The sequence below is a fragment of the Silurus meridionalis genome, chromosome 2 (assembly GCF_014805685.1).
Source record: "Silurus meridionalis isolate SWU-2019-XX chromosome 2, ASM1480568v1, whole genome shotgun sequence".
Lineage (NCBI taxonomy): Eukaryota > Metazoa > Chordata > Actinopteri > Siluriformes > Siluridae > Silurus > Silurus meridionalis.
Window position 1 is genome coordinate 9778951 of NC_060885.1, and position 21650 is coordinate 9800600.

A 21650-nucleotide genomic window follows, 5' to 3' on the forward strand; every position below is an offset into this window, starting at 1 on the left:
TGAACTTCTAAAGCCTTAACCACTAATTTCCCACCTCCCCGATTTACACTATATACGCCGATCAGCAATAATAATTCAAAACACTGCCAAGTGAAAAGTATACAGAGCTGTGATGGCTAGACAGCTGAGCATCTTTAAACCAGCAGGTCTTAAGGGATTTTCCAAGTATATAGGTATTTTTTTTTCTTAACCAGTGGCCCAAGGAAGGACAAGCAGCAAATTGGATAGAAAAAAAAAAAAGTAATAATCTCCAGGGTAAAATTTCAGAAAAATATTCGGTCTCAAAGTTTGAATGAGTGACATAAATCCCTGCATGTATCTTTATATAAAAGAGTAGTTACACCGTTAGTGATTAATAACCATAAGAACAAAGCAGTTACATTGTGCCACATATCTCAGAGATGTGACTTTTTATTTTAACATTTTCTTAAAAAAAAAAAAAATGAGAAAAATGTTTTGCTACAGACTGCACTTAAGACACTGCTTTAGAAGAAAAAAAATACATGTGCACTATAAAGAACCCAGCAGATTATGGTGAAAGAAAACTGACAAACACAGGTAAAGTGGTAGATACATGAAGATAAAGAACACACAAAGAAGAAACTAAGGGAAAAAAGCAGGAGGGAAAGAGGCCAGAGTCAAGCTGGATTTTCTAGGTCAAGCAGATATGTTGGTAAAGCTGTATAGACAGAAAAGGTTATCCAAGACATCAAAGTTTGACATCTCTGAAGACAGAAATGGATAAACAAACAATGCATGTGCGTTTTTATGTAATTGTGACTGTGTGTCAGGTCAAAGTCAGAGTTACATTTAATAGCACTCAAGTTTTAGTGCATGTCATTGCCTTCTGTTTGTTGGCAAAATGTCATGTACCATGTCACGGTACAGAAGGTTTACAGTATCATAACTAGAACCATATCTGAAATCGCCATATGTAACGAATGTTCTTTAGAATCTCTCCTCACTTTACTTCCAAGATTGTGCTCCTCTCAGTCACCTACGTAGTTTGAATCAATATATTTTGATTTCCAATTCAACCACATGAGCCTTGGTATCTTTTCAAGTTGCTTTGAATGAGCCTGAATGCCTGGCACAAAAGAACATGTCTCTCCTCAGATTCTGTGCGTTCTCCCTAGGGCCGCAGCCTCTATCCACTTGCCCAACCAGACTCTGTGAGGGAGCTCGGAATCTTCTCGGAGCGTTATGATGGAGCCCGTAGAGCACACGAGTGTAAGAGCATGTGTGCCGTGCATGTGTGTCTGTGTTAAGATATCCTCTGGATGAGTTTATCCTCAGTCAGACAGAAGAAGGTGCAGTAGGAAAGGTCCGAAATGAAGTTTTCACAGCCATGTCTCGTGATACTCCTACAGCCCCGCAGGTCCAATAAAGTAAGAGCGGAGAGTCGCTTCATATAATTCAGGCAGACATCTGTCAGCTTTTGACAACCTAGAAATAAAAAAAATAAAAATGCTAGTTTACTTAAAAACTACCGAAAATGCAAATATGCATCTACAATTTAGGTACTGGAAACTAGGAAGAAGCTAAAGATGGGGAGTACCATTGTGTATTCAATTAACTATCCCTGTTAAAATAATACTCAACACTGAAAAATCGAGGATTATATAGTGAAGTCCAATTTACACAATACTGACAGGGTTACATGTATGTAATGCGTGTACCTGCGAGGTTGAGCTCTCTCAGGGTGTTGCGTGTGTTAGAGCCACTGGCTGTAAGCAAGCTGATGGACTGGTCGGTAAGGACAGGGCAATGTGACAAGTCTAACCTCCTCAGCAACGGCAGGTGTTTGATTATAAGCTTCAGTATGGAGTCACTCACATTCAGACCAGATAACCCCAGATAACAAGCCTTTTAGCCTGCTGCGATTTTCACTACCTGCATGTTTTTAAGCAAAGAAAGTAATAGAGTAATTGTTATACATTGAACAAAGATTACTGTAGGACTACAGAAGATTTTGGGTTTAACATAAGCCAGTAAGAATTGTGCATGTAGTCAACCTGATAGAGTGATTAGGTCTTTAAGCTGAGAGTCTTTAATGCTCTCGGCCCAACAGAGGTCCAGCGTGCGAAGACAAGGTAAGTTCTGAGAGCTCAACCCCAAAAAACATGATGAAGAACAGCCTGCCAAGATCAGATCTTTCAAACCTGACAAAAAGATTATATATTAGCTACATAAATAGTGTACATTTATAAAAATAAAAAAATATATCTGACATATGCAAAATAAATAAATATATATATTATATATATATATATATATATATATATATATATATATATATATATATATATATATATATATATATATATATATATATATAAAATTTTTTTTTTTTATAAATATTTTTCCATAGAGAAGTTTCAGGATTCTAACGTGTATACTGCGATGTAGCATCAGCCTGAAGGAAATACCTGGAAGATTATGGATAAGCCAGGTGATCTGTTTCTTAGTCACAGGTGTCCAGGACAGGTCAAGTGTCACAGGCTGGCGTTTAATAATAGCTGACAGAGCCTGAGCACTGAGGGAGCGACACCTACTGACATCTATCCGACTCCACAATCGTTTATCGTAACACCTAAAGAAAAAAAGATGAAAAGGTTCAAATGCATATGAAAAATCTTAAGGGGAAAAAAGGGTGCATATTTTAGAAAAATTCCGTTGATTCTAATTTGTGCGGAAATACAATGTTTTGTTTTGCATCCAACAGAAAACAAGGACCAAAATGCGTTTGCGATAACTTGCATTGAGTCTGTTACAGTGCTGTGAAGGAATTTTGGTCCATTCATCTATGCAGAATTGTTGTAATTCAGCCACATTGGAGAGTTTTTGAGCATGAACCACCTTTTTAAGGTCATGCCACGGCATCTCAATAGGATTCAGGTCAGGACTTTGACTAGGCCACTCCAAAGTCTTCATTTTGCTTTTCTTCAGCTATTCAGAGGTGGACTTGCTGGTGTGTTTTGGATTAAATGTACTGCTGCAGAACCCAAGTTCGCTTCAGCATGAGGTCACAAACAGATGGCCGGACATTCTCCTTCAGGATTTTTTTTCGTAAACAGAATTCATGGTTTATCACAGCAAGTCTTCCAGGTCTGGAAGCAGCAAAACAGCTGCAGAGCATCACACTACCACCACCATATTTTACTGTTGGTATGATGATCTTTTTCTGAAATGTGGTGTTACTTTTACACCAGACGTAATGGGACACACACCTTCCAAAAAGTTAAACTTTTGTCTCGTCAGTCCACAGAGAGTATTTTGCCAAAAGTCTTGGGATCATCAAGATGTTTTCTGGCAAAACTGAGACAAGTCTGTTTTTTTTTTCTCAGCAACAATTTTTGTCTTAGAGTTCTGCCATGCAGACTATTTTTGCACAGTCTCTTTCTTATGGTGAAGTCATGAACAAATGTTTTTGCTATTTGTGTATAATGGCTCTCACTGTGGTTCGCTGGAGTCCCAAAGCTTTAGAAATGGCTTTATAACCTTTTCCAGACTGATAGATCTCAATTACTTTCTCATTTGTTTCTGAATTTATTTAGATCTCGGCATGATGTCAAGCTTTTGAGGATCTTTTGGTCTACTTTACTTTGTCAGGCAGGTCCAATTTAAGAGATTTCTTGATTGTGAACAGGTGTGGCAGTAATCAGGCCTGGGTGTGGCTAGAGGAATGTAACTCAGGTGTGATAAACCTGTTTTAACAGGGGGCAAACACTTTCACACAGGGACATGTAGTTTTGCATTTTATTTTCCCTCAATAATAAAACCTTCATTTAAAAACTGCATGTCGTGTTTAATTATCTTTTACTAATATTTAAATTGGTTTGATGATCTGAAAAACTAAGAAATCAGGAAGGGGGCCAACACGCACACACACACACACACACACACACACACACACACACACACACACACACACACACACACACACACACACACACACACACACACACACACACACACACACACACACACACACACACACACACACACACACACTATATATTTATATAATATATATTATATATTTTGTTCAGTGTGTAAATATGCTTTAATGCCTTTGTTCATTAAATAAAAAAACAAGCAAGCAAGCTAGTACTCACCATTTGTACCAGGCTTTGCAAACCCGCATGCAGACAGCCAGTTCTGTTCGGCTCAGGTAGCGAAAGACTGACACCCACACCTCCTTCTCACACCCTGGCTCGTTGCCCACATCCCGGAACGAGGGATGAGTAAGAAGGGAAGGAGGAGAGAAGCCGGTGGTAGATGTCAGGTGGGGAGGAGGAGGAGAAATGCATGAGCGAGAGTAGGTGGAAGAAGGTGAGGCTCTACCATCAAAGTTCAAATTCCTGTGGCGTGTATGACGGACTGATGATAAACTGGCTTTGGGCTGTGAAAAACCATTTCCAGTGGAGAGAGAGCTGCCATTTTTCTGCCGATACTTTTGAAAGGATTTGCGCTGGAGTAAATCGGCATTACCAGGATTGCGAGGAGACATCGCTGCCTCCAGCTTAGGTACAATAGAACCAGGATCACGTTTGGCTTTTGATGGACGCTGTAACGTGACGGTCAGATAAGAACCATTTAACAGTTCATCGTTTAAATCTGAGACAAGCAGAACAGGGGGGTCAGGGTCCGAGTCTGAACGGTTCTCGCCGTCATCATCGTCATCTTCCTGACCTCCATCATCTAGGTCTTCCATCTCTTCATCCTCTTCATCAAAGTCTTGTTCTTCACTTTCATCATCCTCATCGTCGTCTTCGTCATCCTCGTCACCTCTGCGCCGCCGATGCCGTGAACGGTGATCTTTTCCAGACCTGCCTATTTGCCTTTCATCTTCACTTTCATCCTCTTCATCCTCCTCGTCATCATCATCCTCTTCGTCGTCGTCATCATCATCGTCGTCGTCGTCATCATCGTCGTCCGTTTCATAACGTCTTCTCTGCATTTTGGACCCACCGCGTAAACGAACACGACTTCCGCGCTCACCCCTTACACCAAGTCCACGCCTCATTTTCAAGGAAGAAGAATTTGTGGTCATGCCACCACTCCCTCTGCCCCCTCGTTGTGATGAGCTTCTTAACAGACCCCGCCTACTGGACGCAAATCCACGATGTGCAGATACTGCACCCTTCGATTGGATTGATAGCTTTCTTCTTCCTTCTCCTTCATCGTCCTCACTGCCCGAATCCGGTCTGCGGTAGATTTTAGCCACGCGAGGATCCATCGAGGATGACTTGCGTTTCTAAACACAGAAATTGCATGTTTTAGGTTCATTTTCAGGTTCTTCTATCTTTAATAAAGCATCAACTATTAAGGTCACACCTGAACAATTCACAAAGGTATCTAAAATCATGTGCAACATGACACAACAGTGTAGACAGCCTAAATCTAATTACCATAAGTTGCTTTTTGCTAACAAAATTTGTATCTGGAACCTTGGTACCAAAGCAGAAAGTTTGGGGGTTTTTTTTGGTGCCACAAACTTTGGTACTTAAAGCCCTTATTAGTTTAATACTTACATGCATTTTGCCTGGTTCCAATTTGATCTGTTAGGAAAACAAGTTTTTTAATGAAGGTTACAAATACAGGCATACAGGATGCACAACATGATCAAAGCGAATGAAAAATCAAAAAGGGTAGCAGACAAAGCTGATTCTGAGGATCTCTTCCCCGAGTCAGTCCGAGCAGCGATGGGGCAACAGGATGATGATGATGATGAAAAGGGGCGGGAAGGGCGGGATAGGTAAAAACAAAAAAAGAGGGACAGGAAAATGGCAGCAGGTAATCAAAAAGGGAGATACAGAGAAAAGGGGATAGCAGGAGATCGGGTGTATGTGCGGCAGCCGTGGCGTGAGGAAGGCGGAGCCTCTCACCCTCTTCCTGAGCCGCTGCTCTGGGGCCGCCACTTGTTTCCGTAGCGACCCATGTGACAGAGCGGAAGGGGGCCGCCCGACCCCAGGCCACACCCCGCCCTCGCCCCTCAAACCCCCCGACCCCTCCTGAGTTGTAAGGTCATCACCGCTGCCCGATGACTGACACAGAGGGGAAGAAGCAGCACTGTTAAATACTCAGGAGGTGTGCGTGTAAATATATCCAATAGTACTGCTTTAAATGTGCTATCCAAAAAAGTATCAATTCTACATATACATACAGTATATTACACTTATTTGGAACAGGATAATCTCAAAGCACTGTTGAAAAACCAGCTTGTATGTTTTACCTCAGAGTCTGTGTCTTTGCCTATGACACATTTTGGACATTCCCAGCAACTAGGCAGATCTTTGTTTACTACACCCTCACCTGAAACCTAAAAAAAAGGAGGAAAAAAAAAAAAAAAGTGATACAAGCACAATTAAATACAAGTATAAAAAAGATGTATAAAAGGATGAAGTGTTTAATATTGTCCTGGTATTGCACTAAAAGGTGCAGAATTTATTTAATTTGTAGCCAACTAATAAAAATTGTTTTCAAAGATTATTATATTAGTCTTAAAATGATCATATTCCCTATAAATACAGTGCAGGGCAACAATATTCGACTTCAAGACCTCTCAAAACATTACATAACGTACTATGTTCAGATGTATGATCTCTAAAACCAAATATAATTTGGTCTTTTATAACTAGGCTCTAAAGTTATCTGATAACTCCAGACATAAAACTGATGAGAACCAGTCATGGTGTCCTCATAGAATTATGATCCAAGTACCAAAACAATAAATATTTCTTAACATGTGCACATGCCTTTAAGCAGCTAGGGTGGGCGATCTGCGCACAATTGGAACATTCCATAAGTTCTTCTCCAGTATCCTGGCTCCCTTCTTCACAAATTTCACACACCGCAGACAGAGGCAAACCAGGCTACATGTGAGCGAAAGAGAAAAAAATAAAAATAAAAATTAGTTTATATTTTAAGGCTCTGGTTGAGAGTTACTGCTAAGTCTCTTTCGATTACAGTTTTAATTTGCTGTGTTTGGATGTGAACCATTTTACACGATGAATGCTAATATATAATATGAATATATATAATTATCAAATGGTTTTAAACAAAAACAGAAATCTCTGTATACTTAAATTTTATACTTTTGTACAAGTAGTTTTAATATCATGGTGATATGTGAAATTAGCAATCCCATTTGCAAGTCACACTATACACTCACAGCAAGGCATTGGCGAAGGACACATGTCTGTTTCAGTTTGCCAGGGCCACCAAACTTCTTCATATCTCTGCAGAAATTGCACTCGCCACATTCTGGCCGCAGACATGCCTCACATCGCTTACAGCGCACGCGCCGCCTCCTTAACGCAGACATTGAGGAAGCTGGTTTTGTTGGACGAGGAACGATAGGCGTGGTGGCTAATTTGGGACGACCTACTGGGACAGGGGGCTGGGGAGGCTGGTACCAGGATGGCTAGATGACAAAGTAAGAGAGATTGAGAAAAAAAAAAAAAAAAACTAAATATATAATAATCTTCAACCAAAGTGAAACGACTCAAAGGTCGAAACTAAATATTTATTATGAAACACATTAAAGAACCAATGAAAAAGGCCTAAACGACTACAAAGCACGACAAGTATATATATTAAACATATGTTTTAACCACAAAATCTTTCACTGGTTATAATATTTAAAGTTTAGAATGATCTTACCCTTTTTGGCCATTTAACAATGGGCTTTCCAGTGTATGAAAGTTTAGGGTTATCATTTGCATGTTCTTTAAGTAATGCCTGTAGGGGAAACACAATGGCCATATATGCATTATGGTAACTAGCCAAAATAATTATTAGAAATTACATTTCTTTAGCAGAGATAAACTGCTCTGGTATGGTATTAAACATGCTGAACATAACATTGCTTGAATTTATTATTCATAGTATCACAGATATACACAGCAATTAAATGATCAAAGGCCATTAACATTACATTTAATATGCTTAACGTCTGTTTAGCATCATTTCCCTAAGCTTACCCGCATGTCATGGAGCAAGGCAGGTGCGTTGTGTATTCCTGCAGGAACACACTTTTTTTGTGAGGGAAGAGATTCGAGTTTTCCTAGCAAATTCCATAAACCCTCCAGCTCAAAAGGAGTCATGTGAACTTTCATCCCTGGCCGAGTTGGAGGTGAGGGAGGATCATCGTCTTCCTTTATATGACCATTCAGGACTTCAGAACTGGAGGATTCTCGCTTGAGACCTGAAACAAATGTATATGCTCACTATAATTCTTGATAAAAGAGCTTAAAAAAACAAAAACAAAAACAAGCAAACAGCAAATGTTTCTAACAATGACAAAGTTAATAGTGTGTATTTTGTATATATCTGCTTTATGCCTACTGATAAAGTACTTTTTATTCACCAATAGCGATTTTAGATTAAGTGTTCTTGCTGAGATACCAACCGATGCCTAGAGAGTGTTTCTGAAACTCAGGGATGAGGTAGGAGGTGTTGGTCAGACTGTACACATACCGTTCCAGCACATACCAACACATCTCATAATAAAATGGGTAGCGAAATTTAGCTGGCACCTAATTTAGTGAACAGAGAAATAGAAAACATGTTAACATTGTATGAAAGAAAAAAAAAAAAAGCTGTCAAGATTCATTAATGGAACTGAAATGTTATTCAGAACGAATTAATAATGACCAATACCTTCAACAGTACACAAAAAAAAAAAAAAAAAAGAAAACATCTAATGCATGCTTATTTTCAATTTGTATACATAGTTTTGCACACCCTTGTTCTGTCCTCAATGTTGCAGATATTAAGCTGCATTGGGATGTTAAAACTGTGTAGGAAATTTCCACCAAACACAAGTGTGTCCACAGGTGTGTACACTGCATGAATCCAGCCTGTGGACGTAAGCAGATATCCACATAAATACAAATTTTTATAAAAAGACATTTTTTAACTTGATATTGAACTACTTAAGTAAAATTACTCAATGTCTGCACAATATTCCCACCTGAAGGGATAATAAATGTGTAGCCTTGCTTGAGTTCAATCCGCTGGCACTCTGTGGCCTTGTCTCCAAGGAAAATGTCACTTTGTTTGCCAGATAAAACCCAGTTCTCATACATGTCCAGGTTCTGCGGTGTCGGGGGAATTAGCCAAAATATCTGTGGCACAGAAGGTAAAAATCCCAGCTCATGTCAGTCAATTACAATAAAATTCACAAGTACAGTGGCATATTGGAGCTATTCATTTACTGATGTCTTGAGTGACTAAGCTTTCAGAGAAACTAAAACAGAATAATACATTTCATTACATTTATAAATGGCTAATAAACAACTAAAAATGACCCTAAATCACGCTTACACCTTTCACTTATGAAGGAAAAAATAAATTCATGCTTTATTACATCGAGATTATACTACTGTAATGCTTTACAGTCTGGATGTTCTAGTAAGTGCATAAATAATCATCAGTTAGTCCAGAGTGCAGCAACAAGAGTCCTTACCAGAAACAGGAAATATGACATCATCCCTGGTTTAATCAGTAATCACTGGCTCCCAATTAAATCTCACATTGATTATAAAACTGCTACTGACATAGTACTGAACAGTCTCACGTCACAGTTTTTGAGGGAACTTTAAAATAAATGATGATCCCCCATGCCGAATTAGATTAAAAGGTGCAGGCTATTTGTTGGTACCTAAAATAGAGGCAAAGCTTTCTCTTACAAAGCCCCACAGTTATGAAACATCCTTCCAATTACTGTTCTGGAGTTAGACACTGTTGTAGACTGAAAACATTTATTTAGTCAAGCCTGTCAGTAGAACCTACTGTTCTGTCAGTAGGTCTTCCATTGTTCCTCTACAGAGCCCAACTAACACCTTATCACACTAAATAGTCTCCTTAAACAATGAGAATGCTTAATCTTAATTCTCTCTCTCTCTCTCTCTCAAGTAACCATGACCCCCGAGGTTCCAGTGAGCAGTGTTCCGGTCCTTTTTTTTCCTCTTTAGATCTATACATCATACCTGTAATTAATATCAACAGCCTACTACAATGGCTCTGGACCACAGTTTGCATGAATAGATCTGCATTTACACAACTATTACTACACACCTCAACAACATAACTACAATGAATGGACAGTTGGTGCAAGCCAGAAGCGGATGAGTCCCCATTTGAGCCTGGTTCCTCAAGATTTCTTCCTCACAACATCGCAGGGAGTTTTTCCTTGCAACAGTCACCACTGGCTCACTCATTAGGAATAAACAATGAGGAACAAACTCAAAAATGTGTATGTTTATTGCCTATATAACCCCATTACCACTATCTGTGTAAAGCTGCTTTGAGACAATGTCCATTGTAAAAAAGCACTATACAAATAAAATTGAAGAACATTAGGTTAATTAACTGATGTTGATTGGCAACAGGTCAGTAACATGACTGGGCATAAAATGACTATTTCAAAGATAGAGTTTCCCAGAAGTACAGAAGAGCAGAGCTTCACCATTGCACAGTACTGTGTCTACAAATTGTGGAACAATTTCAAAATAAAATGCATTAAATTGTGAAGGCTTTAAATATCTACAGTACATAAGCAAAAGATTCAGAGAACCTGGAGAGGTTTCAGTGTCCAAGGGAAAATGGCAAAATAAGGGAAAATCGATACTGGTTGCCTGTGATCTTCAGTTCACCAGGTGGCACAGCATTAAAAACAGGCAGGCAAAATTTTACATTTCCCCAAGTTAAAGATTTTACACGTTCTTATTCGATGTACTGTTTTAAATTTCTTTGGCATTAGGGTTTTATGAACGAATAAATACCTGGAACTTTTATTTGGCGACCTACTACTATAAGTAACTGATGCATTCACACCACAAACTTCATTTTATGACTTCACACGCTGAGCTCAGATAAGAGTGGAAGTATGGGCAAAGTATAATTAAAAATGCCACATAGTTTCAGTTTAGAAAAACTTTAATAAACATGGAGAATTTCTCCACACATACCTTGCATCCTCGCAATATGTGGTACCACACAGACGTGCCCCCAAAGTCTATGTGGAAGTCTGTATAACAGCCCTGCACGCTCATCAGACAGTATCTATTCACACAAGAAAACAATGAAAAAAACAATTCGCATCAGAAGGAGGGTGATTGGATGCAGAATACTGATAGAGGATAAGCAAAGATGATTAGGTGGAGGAAAAGTAATCTAGTTCATAAATGAAACAGTAATTTTGTATTATTTTATATCATGTAGTATTTGTAAGTGTTATTTGTAACAGCTGTGTTCTGAAGACTTTCCAGTGCTAGAAATCTTTGCATTGTAAGTGGCACAGACAGCTCCTTCCATCAATGTTAAATGAATGCCTCCTTTTAAAAACTACAGCAATTACTTTTTTGTTGTTGCTGAATATAAAGAAGCATTGCTTTGTAATGGTTCTGATAATCCTTGAAAACAGCTGACTCCTGTTAGAGAGTAAGAGCTAGGAGAGTTTATCCACACAAATGTATCATTTGGGTACCTTGATGTGGATCACGCATATATGGGTATGGATTGTGGTTGAGTGTGGTTTTTCTGCAGTGCATAAAACGGATCTCTGTTTGTTGCATGATTGAAAAGTTTGATGCTCAATAGATTGTGTGTGTGGTCTCTGCCGGTGTTCAGGCTTTTAAGCACGCGAGGCCAAGAGTGGCTCACAATGACATCACAGATAACTTAAAAATTCACTGTAAATCTCCCTCTAGTGTTAAAGCATGGAAATACCACGTTTTCTAAAAATGTATGTTATGTGGAGGAAGCCCCTGTAAACGAGTAATGCTAATAACACTTTACCTCATGTATAGTAAGTGCCATATTTACACCTCTAAGTCATATAGCACCTGGAACTTCTGTCTACAGGTATACATAAATAACTCATGCCTCCTTACCACAGATTCAACCATTCAGTGGAACAACAAATTTACAAATAAGATGCAATTTTAACATACTTTTGAACTTTAGGGTACTGCATATCAATGATTGAGTTGGTGGAGTCTCTTTGCCTTTCCTTTAAGTGCCGTGGCCACATATTGTCAACCCAATCTATCATGTCCACCTGGGAGACAATGGGGGAAAAAAAATAAAAAAATCAGACTGAATGTGTGGAAAGAAAAATAACCTGGTGAATTGAGTCTACATGCACTTACTGTTGTAGGTCGACTGACTAAATTTTCCAGTTTGGTGTGGCTAAACTCCAAACTGATGACGTTGTACAGCTTCTCTCTCTGGGATGGCGGGGTCTCGTAGTATCGCCTCCACTGAGCCATAGACATCTCTGTGCCCTTCTGAGTAGCTACATCCATCACGTCAATCATTCGCCGACTGCCTACCATAGAGAGGGTTTGACATTCTTATACTGGCACATGATATACATTTTACACCAATTGACTTCCTATTTTTCATTATCAAGTCAAATTTTATTTATATAGCGCCTTACAGCAACCAAAAGAAGCACAAGGCACTTTCCAGTAAAAAATAAAAATAAAAAAAGACAGTAGACAATAAAATAAGAAATATATAAAAAATAAGAGCACAATATATATGTAAAAAAGCTGTTGAAACAGGGCTACGTGTTAAAAGCTTGTATAAATAAAAAAAAGTTTTCAACTGCGATTAAAAACTCAACACAGTGATGGATCGAATGGGAGCTGGAAGAGCATTCCACAGCTTTGGTCCCTGGACGGCAAATGACCGGCCACTAAACTTTTTACATCTGTACTTAGGAGTGACCAGAGAGGCATGTCCAGAGGAACGGAGAGTTCTGGCTGGATGGTAAACTGTTATTAATTCGGTGAGGTAGGCCGGGGCAAGATCATTGATGGCCATGAATACGAATAGCAGGAGCTTATACTCCACCCTATACCGCACCGGAAGCCAGTGAAGCGTGCGGAGGACCGGGGTGATGTGTGAGCGTTTTGTGGTGTTGGTGAGAAGACGTGCTGCTGCGTTTTGAACCATTTGGAGCCGACTGAGAAGAGAATGATTAAGTCCAATGTAGAGAGCGTTGCAGTAGTCAATTCTTGAGCTGATGAAGGCATGTATAGCTTTTTCAAGGTCAGCTTGGGACAAAAATGGCTTGACCTTGCTGAGGAGTCTTAGCTGGTAAAAGCTCGCCTTCACTACTGCACTGATCGGTTTCTTGAATTGCATACGCTGGTCAAAAATAACACCCAGGTTACGCACGGTAGGTGCAAACTGAGGAGTAAGAGGACCAAAACTCAGAACTGCTGGGTGAGTCCGGGCTAAACAGGATGTACTCAGTCTTTTTTTCATTCAGATGAAGGAAGTTCTGGAAAAGCCACTGTTTAACATCCTGAAGGCAGTTATGGAGAGGGTCAAATGCAGAGCTATCACTCAATTACAGGAAGATAGATCTGGAGGTCGTCAGCATAGAAATGAAATTGAACTTTGTGATTGGAAATGAGTTGACCAAGTGGCAGCATATAGAGAGAAAACAGAATTGGACCAAGAATAGATCCCTGAGGCACACCAGATGACAGGAGCAACCAATAAAAAATGATCATTAAGTACAACTGAGAAAGTTCTATTAGTGAGGTATGATGAAAACCAATTAAGCACCGCACCCTGCAGACCGACAACATGCTGAAGAAGAGAGATGAGGATGGCATAATCCACGGTGTCAAATGCAGCGGTCAGGTCCAGTAAAACCAGAACCACAGAGCTTTTTCCATCCAGGGCTCCAAGGATGTCATTGTGGACCCTCAATAACGCTGATTCAGTGCTATGTCTCGACCTGAAGCCAGACTGAAATATATCACCAATGTAGTGCAGTCGAAGGTGAGACTGAAGCTGAGTGAAAACAAGCTTCTCCATCAACTTCGACAGAAATGACAGGTTAGATATAGGGCCAAAGTTGGATAGTGTGGAGGGATCAAGATTGGGTTTCTTGAGCAGTGGTCTAACAATAGCGTGTTTGAAAGCAGCGGGAAAAGTACCCATGCTAAAACAGCTGTTCATGAAAGAGACAAGGATGGGACCTATGGTGTCAACAGCCTCCTTCAAAATCCTGGCAGGAACAGCGTCTAGAGGGCAGGTGGTGGGCTTCAACTCATGGACAGCTTTTTTGAGGTCCACCAAAGTAACCACATCAAATTTCTCTAGCACACATTGCGCTGCACGAGTAGAGATGGCAACAGAGGGGATTTTTGGGGGGGATGGTTTGCCTAACAGATGAAACCTTGTCCAAAAAATGTTGCTTGAAAAGCATTGCACGTGTTAGGTCATTCAAGGCGACAGACACCGGATTAATGACAGAATTGAGTGGTAAAAAAATTCCAGGGCGGTGGCTATTGCTGTTGATGAGAGCAGAGAGGTACTGTCCTTTAGATTCCTTCAGTGCACTCTGATAGGTGGCAAGACTGTCTCTAAACATCTCGAGTGACACCTGCAGCCTATCCTTCTTCCATTTTCGCTCGGCCTGCCTACACCGGCGCCTGAGGGCCCGAGTTGTATCATTGAGCCAGGGGTCCGCAGGAACATTGGTGGACTTTACCTTATAGGGTGCAACAGAGTCCATAATCTGGGAGCAGATGGTATGGAAGGAGGCGAGAAAACGGTCCAGACAAGGAGGCGATGCCAATTCATCAATAAAGGAGAGATCAGAAACGGAGAAGGCAGCAATAAAATCCTCGACTGTAGATGAGGTAATAATGCGACGGTGATGAGGGGCAGTAGACATTAGTACAGGTGAAACAGCACAAATGTCAAATCGTATAAGAGAATGGTCAGAGATGGGAAAATCCATGACCTCGCAAGTTGACACAATCACCCCACGAGAGATAATAAGGTCAAGAGTGTGACATAACCTATGGGTGGGACAGGAAATTGACTGAGCCAGATCTAATGAGGCTAAAAGTGCCTTAAAAGCATTAGCAGGTTTATCAGCGGGGCAGCAAACATGAATGATAAAGTCACCACAGATTAGAACATTGTCAAACTTTGCTAGAAACTCTGACAGAACACTATTATTATATTATTTTCAACACAAACTCTTTTTACATGGGTACAAAAAAAAAAAAACTGTATTCCTTACCCACAAACATCTTCACATCGTTCACACTGAAATCTGAATCTGGCATGCTAGAGAAACAACGCAGAAAAAAAGAAATGAGAATACTGGAGTAGAAAACAAAAACGGATAAAGCAGTAATACAAAACACTTGACTTCACATTCAGCTATGGAGTTTATAGTGAGATTTCCCCCATTAATCGGTGCATGATTCATGCATCAAAGAAGATCCCAAGATAAATGCTGTATTAAAATATTAATATTGTTATGTTTATTCACACTGCACATTGTCCCTTAAAGATATTCTACAATGGTTGCTGATTTTTATTGAGATACTGTATGTGCCCATGCACAGAATGTACAAATTATTCAATTCATTCCTATTCATTAATCTCATTATAAATTAAGTAGATTTACAATGTACAGAAATATGCTTACTTTTCTCCCCCTCCATACAGGGACATGTGTCTACCAAATTACTCAAAGGCCACAAATGTGGTGGCTATAAGTTAGCATTAAAACACTAAGGTATTCCTCGAAACAGGTTGAAAAAAAAATATATATATATATATATATATATATATATATATATATATATATATATATATATATATATATATATATATATATATATATATATATACATATACACACACACACACTACACATTATAAATACAGGACAAGATTCATTACTTGATTCCAAGTCCATCAGGTCGTTCAAAGATAATTGGATCCCTCAGCCCGCCTTTCTGGATGAATTCAAATGTGAAATCTGGGAATGAAAAATTTGCAGATAATTTATTTACACTACTAAATACACTAAAGAAGCAAATGTCTTAGTTTGCAGGCTGTTAAAAAAAATAAAAAGTCAAAAAAAATTATTTGCCATGTAATTATCTTTCCAAAACCATATAAAACAGAAGGCCAACTAATTTGATGAATTAACATTGGGCCAGGTTTCAGTCTTCAACAGTCTTTCAGAAATGCACTACTACCTCTTTTGCTTTAAACTAGAGGAAACCAGAGTCTCCATTTTTGTACACCAAGTTTATGTAGCATGAATACACTATAAATACAAAAGATTCAAAGAGCAGGCAAATGTGTCCATTCAAATCTGAGCATCACTATGACTTTTTTCCATCAATACTGGCCTTAACCCTTATACTCAACATTTAGCACATCTTCCTTACATTATTTTGTATTTTATCCTATGAAGCAAACCACAGATAGACAAATATGCACTTCAACAATGTTTTACTCCAAAAGTTTTAACACTAAGTAGTGACCAGTCCATCATGTAGAAGATCTCACTGAAGTAGTATGGTCAAGGCAATACACCAATAACACGCTAATCAGAAAAAAAAGGGATTCATTAAAAACAAACGCTGCTTAATGACAAGGACAGGTACAAATTATTTTTTGCCACAATATAGGTTTTTATTGAAATTTACTGATCTTATTGTGTACGGACACTAGCAAATTGTCACAAAAAGATCAGTCTCATTTCATGCCACAAACTGTCAAAGCCTGTTATTCTTAAAGCATTATTTCTATTTTGTATAACATTAGTACAGTCATTCTAGATGGATCATATTGAATATGGGGGAAAACCATTAGACGTCTTCTTAGTTCCTGTTATTGACAGTTCCTCAAAATATGCCTGAACCTCAATGAAAAACAGCAATACAAAGAAATTCAAGCTAAAGTTGCAACATTGTGATGTGGCTTTTGCTATTGCTAAAAACCTTCCATTTCACAGTCCTATTCACTTTAAGGTAGACCATTTTCACAACCAAAAATGAAGACCACAAACAATAAAGCGTTCAGTTACTTGCTTAAAGTTAATGCTAGTTAGTTCGCTTACCGTTAAGACTGACCAGGTTATTTATGCAAGTGTGCGAATGCTACAAATTATTGTAGTAGGATTAACATACTCATGTCCATTTTATTCTCACTTCTTTCTCAATTAGAAGGCTTATGAAAGTGCAATCAAGTAATCCCTTCCCAAACATTAAACAATATGGTAACTTTACTACCATTTTAACAGCCATAATCTAATAGTGTTCAACGTGAAAAAAAAAAAAAACTCACGTATTTTACTGGTATGAGAGTGAGAACAAAGGGAAAAAAAAAAATTTCTTGATCTGTGCAATTCACTTTGTAAGTGGGACATGCTCAAGCATTTCAGGTGGATACCAGTCAGCAGTAGTTTAAGTTATGACAAATGTTTTAGTGATTTACTCAAAAGTATCATTCTATATTAGTAATTTTATTACCATAAAAATGTATTCATAGGAGCTTCCGAGAAAATGTTTTAATATTTTAAAGTAATAGAAAATTTAATAGAAATGTATTTGTTTTCCATTTTAGCAAACTACCTAATCAGCATTTACCTACAAATTCCAGTTTGCAGTGAATTTTTCTTCTTTTTTGATTAATCATATTTAAAAAAAAAAAAAAAAAAAAAAAAATGTTTTGCTTATTATAACTAAATAAAACCCTTGTTTAGGGAATTTAAGTATAAATTGTACTTAAAAAAAAAAAAAAAAAAAAAAAAAGGCAAAAGCCTTGCATGTTTCTGCTTTTAAAAAAAAATACAAAAATAAGCATTTTATTATGCAAGGTGAAGCAATTTATGTAAATCAATATTTAGTATTTTTAATAATTACATATTGCAAGTTGACAACCATACTAAAATAAAATAACCTATTAACATGTTTTGATATGTTTAAAATTAAATAGACTTTGTTCAGTTGTGAAGACAAGCATCTAGAATATATATATTTAGTTTTGTATTATAATTAAATTATACATGCATAAATTAAATACACAAACATTGAAAACAAGCATTTGAACGTAGTAAATCACATTTGAAAACATTGTTTTCTGTTGTTGTGTTGACTGTCATAGTACAAAAAAAGAAAAATACATACGCATTCTCTGAAAACCACAACAGTGACTTAAATGTAATTGTTTACTGATGTTATTTGCTGTTTTTAAGTTTTGTTTTTTCACACTAGTTTAATTGAATCCATCACTATGTTGCGCGCGAGCTGCTTGGCGCAAGCCGATGCTCGCGAGTCACGACAGAACAGATTCCAAAGTTATCAAAGAAACGGTTTACACAATAGCACTTCATTTAGCTGCACTATTTTCACATGATCAGGATTATACAGTTTTTGTTTTCCGTGTAGATATTATACCTTCACCCGTGACACCAGTGTGTTTTCTTTTCATGTGCTCATGCAGCACTGTGGTACTTCCATGCCACACAAGCTCCGCTTTGCATAACTTGCAGGTTACAATCTTCTTTGTTGCGTTGGATATAAAATGCTCCCACGCCATGGATTACTTGGAACGCACACTGTCCTGTGCCAGTTGACCTGTAAATTTCCGCCATTTCGCAAACGGGTGTTTTATCTTGCCATCACGCTAACCCTTAACTTGAGGAGCCTAAGTAATCGATACGGGCATTTGTTGAAAAGGAATTTCATTATCAATTATTAAATATTTTATCGATTAGTTGTTGCAGCCCTGGTGTTAATTAATAGAATGTTCAATTTACAAAATTACATGCCTTACTGACCTTAAGGCAAGAAAGCTCAAGCTAAGCTGTACAAATAGGAGGTACCTTTTCCTTCCATACGTTTGATTCTGTCCGAACCAAACCGTTCACTGTACACTTTCTCCTCCAGGCCAAAGGTCCTTTTCCCATCGATTTCATCATCAGAGATGCCATCATCGTGGTAACGTCGCCGCGTGCCTGACCGCTGGGAAGATGGGGGAAAAAAACAATTAGAAGCCTATTACTCATTCAACAGACAGAACATTCGATATCAAGTCCACAATTCAACACTGCCTACTGGCTGTGTAACCAACTGCGCAACACAATAAACTCTGCTGCTTTGTATCTATAACAAAAAGTGTATACTTATGAGAAATCTTATTTTAAACCTTAAAGCATGACAATTTAAAGCAAAAGAAAATCAGAACAAGCTTTATGTATTAATATAACTGCAACAATCAATGTGCCTCAAATCAATTCTTTTTTTATGTAGGTTGTCCATTCAATTATTATTGGTTAATAATAAAGTTTGCAAAATGTATTACTAAACAAACCCGTATTTAAGAGGTAAGCAGTATTGATTATATTTGAATAACTAGTTATTCTCTTGCAAAGCAAAAAATACTGGCAACATTGTAAAAATGAGATTTATTTTAATAATAGATTCAAATAGCTCTTTGCAAAAGATTTACTGTTTAAGCACAACTACAACAAAGTAGATGTGATTATAAATTGTGGGTTGATTGTGGCCTCATTCTCTCAATCCCCTGATAAACATCAACCCATAAATGAACAATAAAAACAAAGATACAAAGCGTCTCCCCTGAGATGTTAGACTACCAGTCAACAGAGAGCATTTTATAGGCACATCATCACAGTCTGTCTCAAACCCAAATTAAAACAAAATCTTGCAATGACTCAGCAACATCCATGTGAATAAAATGTTACTAATAATTCGGCTTTATTGATATGTTCAATGTCAGGGGGTAGACAGAAAAACCATATTTCTGAACATTAAAATGTGAATAATCCAATTTGACCAGTGACCTAATAAAAATAATAATAGTCTGACTAAATACCACTATGCCTTATACACTGACCCATGACCAAACATTACTTTAAGAAATCAGACAAGATTTTGTGACATTTATGTGGTCTGGATAAACACAAATATGGCTAGCTGATAGGAAATTATGTTGTAGGAATATTTGCTATGTCCATCTTCAACCGAGGTCATTAATACTGCACAGTTCAGTGAGCAAGATCGAAGCAGACAGACTGCACAGATCACCAGGAACATTGTGTTCTTACTCAGACAACACCAAAAGGACAAATGAAACTGCTTAGATTTCCAACAGTTAACGGCTGTTTATTAGGTCAGCAATAGACAGACTAGCAGAGTGTAGTAGTCCATAAAGCAAAAAAAATTAATAAATACCTTAAAGTGCACTGGCCACAAAATAAATAAATAAATAAATGGAGCACTGCAGGCAAGGCTGATAAAACAGCTCTCTACATTTAAGCCACATCTCCACTACAGCTCTGTTCTCCTTTCTTTTAGGATCCTTACTATTCTATATCTGAGGCCTGAAACTGCCGTGCCCCTAAACATAGCCCTTGTAAAGGGCAAGAAAACACTACACACCTCGCACCTTCAGTGTCACATCTTCGTCCTCGTTCTTTCTCTTCCTCTTCCTGCCTGGCTTCTTCAACACACCGCCATCTACAAGTCTAAGTGTCTCCTCTCTGTCCTCCATCGCTCCGTCTGCCTTTAGGTTTTCCTTTCAGTGCTGAGACCAGTGTCCCGTCCTCCTCTTGTGATCCTTTACCTCTGCAGTGTCCCCTCCCTCCCACCCACTCCCACTCCTTACCCTTCCGCATCTCCGCTCACATGGCTAGCTCATCCAATCACAATGCTCCTATTCTCACTGCCATTCCTTTGAAAGAGACAAACCACTAACAGATCAAATCGCCTTGCATCATCGCTTAATATCTCTTGCGCTCTCTTTTTTCGACCCGAAACAAATCTCTACATATTTCTTGTTTCAAGAACAGAAACAGCAAAGAAATGCACCATCTTCAATTCTCTCACAATCCAGAACAAGTAAACGCTGGTCATCACACTATGCCCAATCGAAACAAAAGAACAGACTCTGAAAGACTAGACAAAACCAAAAGTGTTTTGTTCCTGTTTTAACTAAAAGACTTAAACAAAACCAAGAATATAACCCAAAACGGTTAAATCAAAAATACACCAAGTTCTGACCAAAAGATTGAACAACGATCATATTCAGTCTCTCAAAACAAAAACAAGGAACAAACTACTATTGTCTGCTTGTGCTCAGACTGGATCCAACACCGACTGACAGGTTGGAGATACTTGCATTCTCGTGGATCTAAGTGCAGTAGGATCAATGTAGATGTATTAAACCTTATCCACCTACCAGTCGTTTACTGTAGCGTGAATTTTGATCTTCCATATCCAGAGTCTTTGTGGAAATGACTCTCAGAAAGACACGCCTGTACTTTTCTGTCACAGCTTGGGCGACTTGGAAGAACCTACTTGCTACCTAGAAAATGTTAACTAAGATTTGGTACAAACTTTCGGGAATTGTGTTACTTTAAAAAAAAAGCGTAATATTTGATAAATTTATGAAACGTCAACCCAAATTGTACACTTTGTTAGTTATGTGCATATACGTGCTAACTTTAATAACAAACTGCAGGCAGCTAGATGTGTGCCATATTAAGGCACCACTTGTCACACACTTGATACTAAAAACTAATTTAAACCCCTTAAGATTTAATTAAAACTTCAAACTTGAATAAACAAGTTGAGGTAAACGCACAGGTTAGCTAACTATCCTCCGCTGAAGTGAACCATTGCTCCGCCAAAACAAAACGATTAGCATTAGCTCACAGAGCAAAAGTAGCTAACAAATTGCTTTCGTGAGATTTATTTTCTTCAGGTGTGATAGCTGTCAGTAACGTTTATTACGAATAAAAAGCCAAGAAGATATGAAAACACAGGAGAAAACGT

The 21650-nt window shown here is 38.3% G+C and overlaps 1 protein-coding gene across 1 annotated transcript; it reads right to left on the bottom strand.

The window, feature by feature from the left end:
• Positions 1–376: 376 nt before the first annotated feature.
• Positions 377–20426, bottom strand: kdm2aa (lysine (K)-specific demethylase 2Aa). Its single transcript, XM_046869577.1, is given in 23 exon segments — positions 377–1446; positions 1680–1858; positions 1860–1893; positions 2016–2162; positions 2430–2593; positions 4119–5260; positions 5538–5564; positions 5892–6050; positions 6239–6325; positions 6762–6878; positions 7178–7429; positions 7669–7746; positions 7989–8212; positions 8417–8543; positions 8752–8867; positions 8981–9134; positions 10980–11073; positions 11964–12070; positions 12162–12340; positions 15068–15114; positions 15739–15817; positions 18677–18815; positions 20263–20426. Coding segments are annotated over 23 exon segments (3939 nt in total). The 5' UTR covers positions 20368–20426; the 3' UTR covers positions 377–1264.
• Between the last annotated feature and the right edge of the window lie 1224 nt (positions 20427–21650).